This window comes from Mus caroli, chromosome 1 (genome assembly GCF_900094665.2).
Source record: "Mus caroli chromosome 1, CAROLI_EIJ_v1.1, whole genome shotgun sequence".
In the NCBI taxonomy this organism is placed as follows: Eukaryota; Metazoa; Chordata; class Mammalia; order Rodentia; family Muridae; genus Mus; species Mus caroli.
Window position 1 is genome coordinate 33,429,807 of NC_034570.1, and position 12,268 is coordinate 33,442,074.

At 43.8% G+C, this 12,268-nt stretch overlaps 1 protein-coding gene across 1 annotated transcript in view; it reads right to left on the reverse strand.

The window, feature by feature from the left end:
* The window catches only part of Lonrf2 (LON peptidase N-terminal domain and ring finger 2), a 42,430-nt gene that overhangs the window by 6,323 nt on the left and 23,839 nt on the right, over positions 1-12,268 (reverse strand). Inside the window, exons 5-11 of the mRNA XM_021155427.2 lie at positions 11,360-11,567; positions 10,693-10,789; positions 9,860-9,974; positions 7,730-7,851; positions 6,914-7,072; positions 4,115-4,277; positions 501-650 (exon numbers count right to left, since the gene is read on the reverse strand). Of these exons, the coding sequence (XP_021011086.1) occupies positions 501-650; positions 4,115-4,277; positions 6,914-7,072; positions 7,730-7,851; positions 9,860-9,974; positions 10,693-10,789; positions 11,360-11,567 (1,014 nt within the window). The remainder of the gene's footprint in view (positions 1-500; positions 651-4,114; positions 4,278-6,913; positions 7,073-7,729; positions 7,852-9,859; positions 9,975-10,692; positions 10,790-11,359; positions 11,568-12,268) is intronic.

A 12,268-nucleotide genomic window follows, 5' to 3' on the forward strand; every position in this document is an offset into this window, starting at 1 on the left:
ACAGGGTGTTTAGGGCCATTTCAGAAAATGCTGGAAATCCTGCCCTAATCCAATGCCAACATTTATTTACTGATTGTTTTAAAAATGAAATGCAAGGTAGCAACTGCCCTGGTTGGCTCCAGCTGTCACAAAGATATGGCCTAGACTCATCTGTAGGAGTCTCAATTGAGGGATTACCTCATTCAAATTGGCCATGTCTACACAGGACTGCCTTGATTGTTAATTGATGAAGTTGGACCCAGCTCACTGCAGGTGGCACCATCCCTGTTCTGATCTGTTCTGAGTTCTGTCCTGATCTTCAGGCATGGCTAGAAAACATCTATTTATTGTGCTGCACAAGGCACAGGCTGCCAAGCTAGGTCTTCTCTGCGCAGCGGCTACACGAGCCAGCTCATCCTCATGGCTGAGTACAGCACTGCTGAACTCTCTGTCAGGACGATGGGCATCATCACATGACTGCGGGGAGGAGCTGCATCAGGAGAGAAGGAAGGAAAGCCTACCTGTGGCTCTGGCTCCCTGTCTGGCATCGACCCGAAATGGCTAAGAATTTGTTTCTTCATGTGATCCTGGAGTGAAGCAAACCAGGAAACAGACTGCTGGTAAACAGACTCATGGAGGGCGGTAAGTTCTTCAAACTCTGGACCTTCCACCTGGCCGGGAAAGAGAGATAGGCATTTTAGAAAATCACCCAGACACAGTCTCCACAGGTTGGTGACCTCTGACAGCTAAATGGACGTGTGACATTTATTCCTTCACTAATCCACTACTATTACACAAAATTCATATAAAAACTTTGTGCATTTTGACATACCCGAGGTCTACTGATGGCATCCTAATTTTTCTTTTAAGACTAACATAAGCACATATCCAATGTTATAAATAATTTTCAATGGGTGAAATTTGCATATTTGATATATCACAAATGATTTAGTCATATACATAAGATGTATTTTAATATACTGACAATTTATTTTAAAATGTCAGTAATATAAATATGTATGCAAAGGAACCAGAAACATAACTCCGTAAAATATGCGAAACAGTAAGCCCGATAACCTCAGAACCCACATGGTAAAAGGAAAGCCCAGACTCCTGAAAGCTGTGCTCTGACCTCCACATGCACACTCTGGTGTGTGGTATGTGTGTGCACATGCACACACGAAATAACAAATACATAAATATAGACAAGAGAGTGCTTTGTTAGGTATTGTATTCTCTGGATAGTTTCCCAGGAGCAGAACAAGACGTCTGAATCTGGCATTTCACACTCTTTTCCTATCACCAAATCACATTCCAGCAGATGTGCTAGGAACAAAACTGCAGCTCCCACATCAGCTACCACCCAGCCATGCTGTTGTGTGCATGCCTGGCTTCTGGTTCTCCTCACCGTCCACCCAATCATTTAGCTCTTCGTCAGTCCTGCTTAGGACAGCAGGGCAGAGCAGGAGGAACACGGGACTGGCGGTTGGTCTTGTCTTGTCTTCTTCATTGCTGGCTCTCATGTGTGCATGTCAGCCATGATCACAGCCTTGTAAAGGGGAATCAACCATCTGGGTCTATTCTGGATAGAACATTCTAGCAGCTACAAAACCCACAGGAATGGTAACAAACAGAACTGTCATTGGTGTGCCTTATGTAGAACAACATTCATAGGCAACAGGGGTTTCCTTTAAAAATTACTTCACAAGCAGCTTTTAAAGCCAGGTTTACAGTAGATCCATACACCATTAAAAACAAGGTGTCATCTACAGCAATCTGAATAATGCTTTGTCAGATCTGTCTGCAGAACTAGCACAGGGACTTGTACATGTCTGCAGCCAGCCCCACGGTCTGGAGGCCCTGGAGTTGGGCTCCCTGAGGGCCTTTGATATATGAGGCTCTCAGGGCCACAGGCACCAGAAGCAGCAGCTGAAGTGACAGAGCCTGCATTCTGGGTGTGATTCCACTTCAATGAACATGTGTCCACGTCTCCTGTGTGGCTTCTCGTGTGATGTAAGGGGGCACATACTTTTACATCCATATTTCAGATTTCCACCAAAAATTTAAAAGAGAGATGCAATAACTCAATGTATTTCCTCCTAATAATTATTTTTAATTACATAAGTTATATATAAGAAGTACCCCCCCACACACACAGGCTCAAGGAATTTCGTCCACTGTACAAGGCAGGGTAACCATTAGGCTACCACATTGAACCAGATCGAGAAAGACTCCCTAACCACTGTGGTGGTTTGAATATGCTTAACCCAGGGGAGTGGCACTATTAGGAGGTGTGGCCTTGTTGGAGTATTTGTGGCCGTTTTGGAAGAAATGCATCATTGTCAGGGTGGGCTTTAAGATCCTCATCCTAGCCCCCTGGAAGCCAGTCTTCTCCTGTCTGCCTTTGGATGAAGATGTAGAACTCTCAGCTTTGCACCATGCCTGCCTGGATGCTGCCATGCTCCCACCTCGATGATAATGGACTGAACCTCTGGACCTGTAAGTCAGTCCCAATTAAATGTTGCCCTTATAAGAGTTGCCTTGGTCATGGTGTCTGTTCACAGCAGTAAAACCCTAAGATACCCTCCCGTCAGATACAAAGTCCACCCTACATATTCTGTCTCCAGCCCATGCTTTTGCTATTCCTGGAAATGTACAAGAGACGACACTTGGCCTGCTGTCTGTGTATAGTAAATATGCAGTCTGCACGCTCACGTGCTTGGCTCTCTCATCATGTCTGTGAGATTCATGATATTAGAGCACCAGTTCATTATGTGTTGTTGGTGGTGTCAAATCTCCACAGTATGTGGACTGGACTAGCTTATCCATCTGTCTGAGGGCTGTCTAGACCATTTCCACTCTTAGGTATGAATGAGACAGTGTGTGCATCTCTGCACATCTTTATGAGGATCTGTTCAAAATACCTTGCTTATTTGTCAAAGGATGCATGCCGTTGATTCTATTAGGTAAAAATAATTCTCAAGAGGTGGGAGACTTTTATACTAGCTTCAGAAGGCCTGTAAACCACTACTATTTTATGACATGCCTCACTCTGAGCCACATAAAGAATCACTGCTTGGGACTCAAATGCTGGCCATGTTTTTAAGTATTTTTTTTCCCAATTCTTTATTTTATGTAGGTGTTTTGCCTACATGCATGTCTGTCCACCACAAGTATGTAGTACATCTCTGGGGACTCCTAAGATTTCTAGGAGCCTGAGAGACAAGACACTATGAGTAACAATGTGGACAGAATTTGAGTCCTCTAGAAGAGAAGCCAGTGCTCTTAGCCATAGACCCATCTCTCTAGCAACCCCCACAGTGTTTTTATAAATAACCTTGTATTGAAAACCAGCCTAGCAGGCTCATTTCTGTATGGTCTACTGCGGCCTTTTAATCTTAAGAATAGAGACTAGTAGTTGTAGGAGAGACCACGGGACTTTCAGGGCCTAAAGCACAATCATTCCTTAGTATCTATGGGAGCTGAGCCACGGTATCTCCCTTAGATGCACAACTCCATATGAAATGATGTACTATTTGCATATAGTGAACACATGTCCATGCCTCTTACATCTTGAGTCATCTATAGATTACCTGACCTAATAGAAAGTTTCTGTGCTCTACTGTTTGGTTTTTGAAATAGTGTCAAGATAAGTTGCCCAGGCTGGCCTCAAACATGGGCTCAACCATTCCTTCCTCAGCAATGTAGAGAATCCAGGGCTACAGATGGATGCTACACATAGCTAAGCCATGCTCTTTAGGGTAGAGTGAAGAGGCAAACATGCCTACACATCTTCTCTAGAGGCATAATTTATTTTGCAACACTTTCAGTGCACCATCAACAGACTCTATGGATGAAGGAACCAGAGACAGAATGCCAGCTGGGAAGTATCTGGCCTTTATAGGCCAGTCCCCTGGCTAGAATAACAAACATGGACAACAAGCCCATATCCCCTAAAGGCAGTAAAAGGCACTGTATTTTAGGAGACTTCTCTACTGGCCCTAACTCAGGTAAGAATGCAGAGAGTAACAGGTCAAGTGCTGGGTTAAGGAGGATATAACCCTGTAAGCAGAACCTAGTGATGTTTTTCCACAGCGGACAGGAACACAGGATGAGGGATGCTGATGACCCTCACCTTCTCATCCTCCAGGTACTCGATGTCCGCCGTGTTGTAGCCATCTCGGTGGCGGTGGCTTAGGACTCTGAAGCGGCTGATCCCGATTGCATCCACAACAGAGCTTCCATCAGGGAAAGTCCTGACATCCTTTATCTCCAGCATGCATCCATACTCTGAAATCCTGAAAGAGAGTTTGGGAAGAGACGAAGGTTTTAAAAATGCAGCTGCTTCCATTTCCCTCTGAAGTCTGGCTTTTAGAGGAGTGTAAAGTCAGTGTGAACAAACGGGGGTTCCTGCATCAGACCACCAAGATTATTCTCCCAAGAGATAATGTGTCCTTCTGTTGAGTACTGTGGGCATTGGGGACGGTGGCTATGAGATGAGACCAAATCTTAAACATGGTACTTCAGCAGCTTGGCCAGGCCCTGCTGGCAGAGAGTATCTGAGTGGCACTTATAAGCTCAGGATTTGGTGCTGCTCAGGTACTCTTTCCTGCCCCCAGAGCATCCCCACATTTACCTGCATTGTCCCATGCCAAGTCCTGAGGCAGGCAGTCTGTAGTCACTGCCTGGGTCTCTCTGCCTCCCTTTTCTACCCCACCATCCCACACACCCTACCACTGAACTCACATCTTCTTCTGCTCTTCTGTGCTCTCTGACCTCTCTGGTCCTCCACGCCGTTCTTCTGCCTGCTTCTCACATGATGGGCTATGCAGGTTATCATCCGTAGCTGCATCTACTCTCACTCTGGAGTGCTTACCCATGCTTGTTACTAAAACTCTTACCAGTGTGTCGTTGATAGTACATATACCATCGTGTTGGTACACACAGCAGTATATAGTGTGTGCTTGCCTAAGCTCACGGAACATGGAGGCTTATTAAGATTACACTAAGATTTAGAGTCAAGATTTGAATCCTAAGATGCCTGATTCCTACCTTCTTATTGTGACCAACTGCACTATATATCTCCAAACTAAAGATGTTATCTAGATTCTCAAGTCACAAACCAATTTTATATCTAATAAAACCTTTCTCTTCCTGGTTACCCCACAGAACTACCTCATTCCTGCCTGCAGTAGATGTGGAGGCACCCTGAAGATGTCTTGTGTTTTCTAGCTATCCTCAAACAACCTCCGAATGTCAGCTCTCCCATGTCTGCCTCAGCTGCAGAGCCCGTCCCATCCACGAACACCCTATCCTGTCTGCAGACAAGAACCCAGGAGGGATAAAAATTTTTCTTGCCTGCAGCTCCCAGCAGATGCAGTCTCATGCGGATCCACAAATGGCCATCAATGTGCCTTTAAACACTAGTGGAATTCAAATGCACCCTTATCTCCCTGGCTCCCTTCTCCTTTCCTAGAGGGACCTGAGTGCCCCCTGCTCTCTGACGTGTTCGAGGACCACGGTTCATCACGTATCCGGAGCTGCTTCTTGTTCCCCACTGTTCACTCTCTTGGTGTAGCTGATGGAGCTCTGTCACCCCACTTTCATTGACTTCTGATGAGACAAACTGTAACATACACTGATTTACTGCATTGTACTGTGCACAGTGTCTTACATAGAAAAAATCTTGGCTTGCTCCTAATTCTGAAAATAATCTCTTACACTTTCTCTTTAACTTTTAAAAACATTTTCGGATGTTTTTGGTTTTCATAGCAATGATCTGTTAAAAACATACAAACTATTAAAGTAGGGAAGAAACCTTTGTTGTCCTATTTAGACTGCCCCTTATTCCATAATAGCCTCTCTCTTTCGTGCAATTACACACACATTTGGAGTTCATATTTGAGCAGCTATGTTCTGACCTCCATAGTCTGTTGACTATGGCTTATGATTCTGATATTATCGGAGGGTCCTTCCTTCTGGTCATTTGATTTATTCAAAACTATCTGGTCTTGGTCCTTTGCCTATCTCATTGATTCTGAAATGGGCAAACAAAATCCTCTTGGGATGTCAATGCAATGAGTTAGTTGGATAGAAATGGCCTTTCTATGGGACCGAGTCTTAGCATCCATTAACATGGTCTTTCAGACACAGCTTCAAGGATATCAATCTTAGGATTTTCTTCATATATGTATATTCTCTTAAAAATTATTTTTCCCTGGGTATTCATGGTAGAAGCCATTGAGTGGCCTTTATAATATATTCTCCTCTTCCTCCTGGGCACATGGACAGGATACACATCCCAGCTTCTCTTGTAGCAGGTCTCAGCATAAAGGAGGTGGCTTTTTTCCCGTCCAGATTCCTCTAGAAGTATCTGCACAGCCAGCTGGCACTTGGATGTGTAACCTCACACGGTCATGCCCACATGGCACTATAAGGCCTCTTTTAGGACAGGAAGGGACTCAGGTCTCCAAGGCAGGCCCCAGCTGGCTACCGCTTCACAGCATCCTCTCCAGGCAACTAATGTGGAGCAACAAGAGGTGGCCTCTCATGGCACAGTTTGCATAGGATTGAAAACATTAGAGCTGTGGAGACTGAGCAAAGCTTCACTGATGATGTAAGCAGTCTTTCTTCTAGACCAGAGCTCTGTGCATAGGTGAGCAAGGAGAGAACTGCAGGCCGAGGGTGGTGCGGGTGGTGACACAGAGGTGGACTTGTGAATGTGATTAAGGGGTAAACAGAAAGGGCAGAGATGACACTAGAAAAGGCGGGGTGGTATTTTGGCTAGCCTTAAGCTTATACTTTGTGGAAGTAACTGGTGAAAAAAAAAGGTGTGTGTGTGTGTGTGTGTGGGGGGTGGTTCCAGGCATAGTTGTTCTTCAAGAAAAGGAGGAAGCAAGGACTTCCTTAGGAGCCTTGAGATGCAGTTCCTTACCCTGCGTTCTCCGCGGATAAACACATGCCAAACCGCTTGGTGCCAGTTTCCATGCATCTCCTTATCATGAGCCGGTAGCGGGGCTCGAACACATGGAGAGGGCAAGGAACCGTAGGGAAGGCCATGGCACACACAAAGATGGGCACATCTCTGGTCAGACTGCAGAGCGAGAGGAAATGTTGACTTAGAAGTGTAAGCTGTTCAGAGCAGAAGCAAGAAGTTGCTACAACACTCGAAACCTGCCAACCAAATAAAATCTGAGCCTGACTCAGGGCTGAGTGAGCAGGATCCTGGCATAAGAAAGGTCTCTGCTTAGCCAGGTTTTAAGCCAAGTCTGCCATATTTAATTTGATGAGAGACAGCATCCTGAGTTATGTTACTGCACTTGTAAAGGTTACAGCTGAATCACCCTTAAAAATACTTCACAAAGCAAAAACCACGTAACAGACATAAGTAAGAATGAATGATCGGCCAGGTCTGTTTGGAAACACCAAACTTTAACCAGCCACAGAGAAGAAATCATGTGTCACAATCCTGCTTGCTATTCAGACTTTTGTCTTTCCATTCAGAAAGTTATTTAAATACAGAAAACAAATATATAACTTTCCAACAATATATTTTGAAATCTTTCTTATTATTACTTACAATTAAATTTCCACAGATATTTTGCAACTAAATTTTTTTTTTCCATTCAAAGACTAAACAATTCTATTATAAAAAAAAGCCAAAACAAAATCTAAGGCTTGGCTCTTATTAACAAAGATTTTCCTTATTATTCTGCACCAAGGACAAAGCTCGCATGACATAAGCACTTACTTGGACAGCTCTGACATCTCTTCATCATAGACCCTCTTTCTGTCAGATAACTCATCTGGTAAGTATCGGAATATCAGTTCTTCAGTCAGAACAGTTACATTAAAATTTCTGGTTGCCAACAGCTATAACAGAAACGGTATGGAAAATGATGGTGAATGTTAATTTGTCCTGAAGGACAAAGCTTAGCCCTGTGTGTGGCCTGCAGGATTTGTGCTGTACATGAGAGAAAGGGTTGTCTGGCATTTGCTGTTTGAGTCACTAGCACTCTCTGACAATCCAATAAAAACTGATGTCTAGACGTCTTTGTACTGAAGAGGCTTATAGTTATCAAACCTACAGAATGGGTCTTGTTTTTTTTCTCTTTGAAAAACTTTACTGTGCCTAGTAGTAATGGTGTACACCTTTAATCCCAGAACCTGGGAGGCAGAGGTCGGTGGATTTCTGAGTGTGAGGTCATCCTGGTCTACAGAGTGAGTCCTAGGGCAGTCAGGGCTATACAGAGGAACCTGTTTCAACAACAACAACAACAAGCAACAAAAAAGAAAAGAAAAGAAAGAAAGTCTTGATAGATATTCTGGTTAGCACACAGAGCCATGGGTATTTCTGTGATATTTTCATCCACATTCACCATGTATGTGCCAGGCTTCCCTTCTTTGCACACCCCCTCATGAGACAGTGGAAAAAGTCGTACAATGCCTGTGTTATGAATGGTTTTGGGACAAGCTTTTTGTTTTCCTAGGCATAAGGGAGTCGTCTTCAGGACCCTGGGAACAGGCATGCATAAAGCAGCAGGGGACATGTGCTTGTCAGCAAAGAATGATAATAGCTTGGGGAAGACCACAGAGATACTCCCTAGTGAACCACCACGCATGCTCAGAATTTCTCTAAAGTCATCACACATGTGCATAGCCCAACACTAATAACCATCCTGTGACCTCTGCAAAGTTCAGAAAGGGGCTATGCCATGCAACTTAGTAACACAAGCATGCACACTGCCATGCAACTGAGTAACACACGCATGTACACTGCCATGTAACTTAGTAACACAAGCATGTACACTGCCATTTAACTTGGTACCACAAGCATGCACTCATTTAGACAGCTCCTCATGGTGATGACTTATTTGAACATGAATTAAAAGTTACAGTCAGGGCTGGTTAGATGGATCAGTGATTAAGAGCACTGACTACTCTTCGGAAGATCCTGAGTTCAAATCCCAGCAACCACATATTGGCTCACAACCATCTGTAAGGATATCTGTTTCCCTCTTCTGGAGTGTCTGAAGACAGCTACAGTGTATTTAAATATAATAAATAAATAAATCTTTAAAAAAATTTTTAAAAAGTTACAATCACTCTAAGTTTTCTTTCATTTTAACACCCTCTCTTGCCATGTCAGATATTTTTAAAAAGCTAATTCAGGCATAGGAGTGTGTCTCAGTGTGTGTGTTTAGTGTGTGCTAGAGGGTGAGAAAGGAAGGGAAAAACACACATTACTCTAGCGATTGCAGGTTGCATATTTCTGAAATATAATTAAAACAAAGATTGCCAGTCTCAACTTGAGGGTGTGAAAGAAGTCCTTACCCCTCCAAGAGGCTAAAGAATTTGCATCATGGAAAGTGAATGAGAACAACAGAGCCAGCACACAGCACACAGCTCTGCAATGCCCTCTATCTTATCTGCATGCTCAATACACATGGACTCAAGAGTTTACATTTTGGATAAATAGCAACAAATAGCTTCCCTATACACCCTACATTTTACTGAATTTGGTTTCAGACCAAACACAGTAACAACTAAGTGGAAAGGGCATAAAAGAGACTTGGCAGCAGTAAGAAACAGCCCAGACACACACTAAATGCACTGTAAGTATCAAACCGTTTGGAGTGGACATATACTCCACATATATATTCTCCTAGCTGTTTTCAATCTATCTCAATGATTTATACCCGGAAACTGCTCTAATACTTAGCTACTTCTGCATCTAATGCTTCTTTATGGTTTTGATTTATGAAAGACAAGGAAATGGCCCATCTTCAATCAAATCTGATTTTTAACGGTAGGTGGTGGAAGGAAAGCCTGAGGCACCCGCCAAAGCACAAGAAGAGGCTTCCTCTCGGGAGCCACTCACCTCTGAAAGCTTGTCTTTGCACAGTGGACAATGAGGGGCGTGGTCCAGGCAACGCTCGAGGCATTTGAGGCAAAACGTATGTCCGCAGGGTGTAGTGACAGGTTCAAAGAGCAGCCTGGAAAGAAGGCCATGAGTTTTCAGAAAGATATGACTTTCCAGAATAGACTTTCAGGTAAGCTGCCTATTTTAAAAGGATGCCTTACACAGCTTCCATGCAAGCCCAGAGTCATTCACGTCCACTTCTCCTTTACATCTTCACTGGAGTTTTAGAAAATAAATCAATAACTGGTGATACATATTGTGCTAATTTTATGTTAAATTTGACACAACTAGAGTCATCTGAACAAAGGAGACCCCTATTGAGAAGATACCTCCATTAAGATTGTAGGCAAGGCTGGAGAGCATTTTCTAGATGTGGCAGGGGCCAGGGCATTGTGGGCAGTACCACCTTTGTGTTCTATAAAAAGCAGGCTGAGCAAGCATGGAGAGCAAGCCAGTAAGCAGCATCCCTCCATGGCCTGTGCATCAGCTCCTGCCTCCAGGCTCCTGCCCTGCTTAGGTTCCTATCCTGACTTCCTCCAGTGATGGACTATGACCTGGAAGTATAAGCCAAATAAACACTGTCCTGCCCAACTTGATTATTAGCATTGTTTTACCACAACAATAGTAACTCAAATTGAGAAACACACACACACACACACACACACACACACACACACACACACACTCGCGCGCGCGTGTGTTGTATTCACTAGTAGTACTGAACACTCAGTCATAGAATTCAGAAAGGCGTTCTATTTTTAAAGAACTGCACATGTTCTGCACCAGTCTACCTCATGCACAGCGCACACTCAAAGTCGGTCGCATCGATTGTGAACTCTGGCTCTTCCTCTAACGAGCTCGCATTCCTCTGAGGTAGAGAGTCTGCATCTGAAAAAGTTTCAAACATTATAACTAATATCTGGACTTCTGAGAGACACCATACAATGAATTTATTTCTTCAGGATAAAAAGTGTCAACATCAGTGCTAGCAAATGATACTGATTATATATACATATATATTATATGGATAGTATCATATACATTCATATTCCAACAAATATAAAAGAAAAATTGATCAAGTTGGTACACATTCAGGACAATTAAAATTTCATCTAAGTGTTCTCTTTTTCTTTTTCTGTTTTGGTTTTTCGAGACAGAGTTTCTCTGTGTAGCCCTGGCTGTCCTGGAACTCACTCTGTAGACCAGGTTGGCCTCGAACTCAGAAATCCGCCTGCCTCTGCCTCCCGAGTGCTGGGATTAAAGGTGTGCACCACCACGCCAGGCTCTCCTTTTCAATATAAAGTCCCTGCAAAGTTAGCTCTAGAAAAGAAGCTGGTCTCCTCATTTCCTTATGGATTTCACTTGTGTGGAGATCCTTCTACGATCGATCGACCGGCTGAGTACTAATACTCTACCCCTTTGATTTCAGAACATAACGGCAAGAAGCGGCCGGCTGACCTTTCTTGGGAATCTTCTCAGGAGTATTCGCTTTGAGCTCCTCATCGTCCTGGGCATCACTGGGAAGCTGCCTCTTCAAGGTGCTGCTGGGTGCCGCTGGGACGATGCCTTCCAGAGCCTTTTTATCCTCTTCACAGTGGAGGCCCAGAATAAAATATAAAACTGAAGAGTTGATATCCGTGGGTGCATCTGACTTCTCAGATGGAGTCTGTTTAAGTAGAGAAAGAGAGCCCTCAATATTCAAGGACCATGGGACACAAGGAAGCCAAACCAAACCAAACCAAACTAAACCATGCATTAGCCTTCTCTGAAATCTATGGGAAGGGACTGTGGAGATGGCTCAGCAGCAGATAAAGTGCCTGCTGGAAAAAATGTGAGGCCTTGGGTTTGGATCCGACATCTGGTTTTGTAACCTTAGTACCAGGGAGACAGCCAGGCCAGCGAACACTACCCATAATCTAGGATCAGTACTGGTACAATGACAGGCAGGTAGATCAATAGGATAGAATTGAGGACCCAGAAATGAATCCACACACCTATGGTCACTTGATCTTTGACAAGGGACTAAAACCATCCATGGGAAAAAAGACAGCATTTTCAACAAATGGTGCTGGCACAACTGGCAGTTATCATGTAGAAGAATGTGAATTGATCCATTCTTATCTCCTTGTACAAAGCTCAAGTCTAAGTGGATCAAAGGCCTCCACATAAAACCAGAGACACTGAAATTGATAGGGGAGAAAGTGGGGAAAAGCCTCGAAGATATGGGCACAGGGGGAAAATTCCTAAACAGAACAGCAATGGCTTGTGCTGTAAGATCAAGAATTGACAAATGGGACCTCATAAAATTGCAAAGCTTCTGTAAGGCAAAAGACACTGTCAATAAGACAAAAAGGCCACCAACAGATT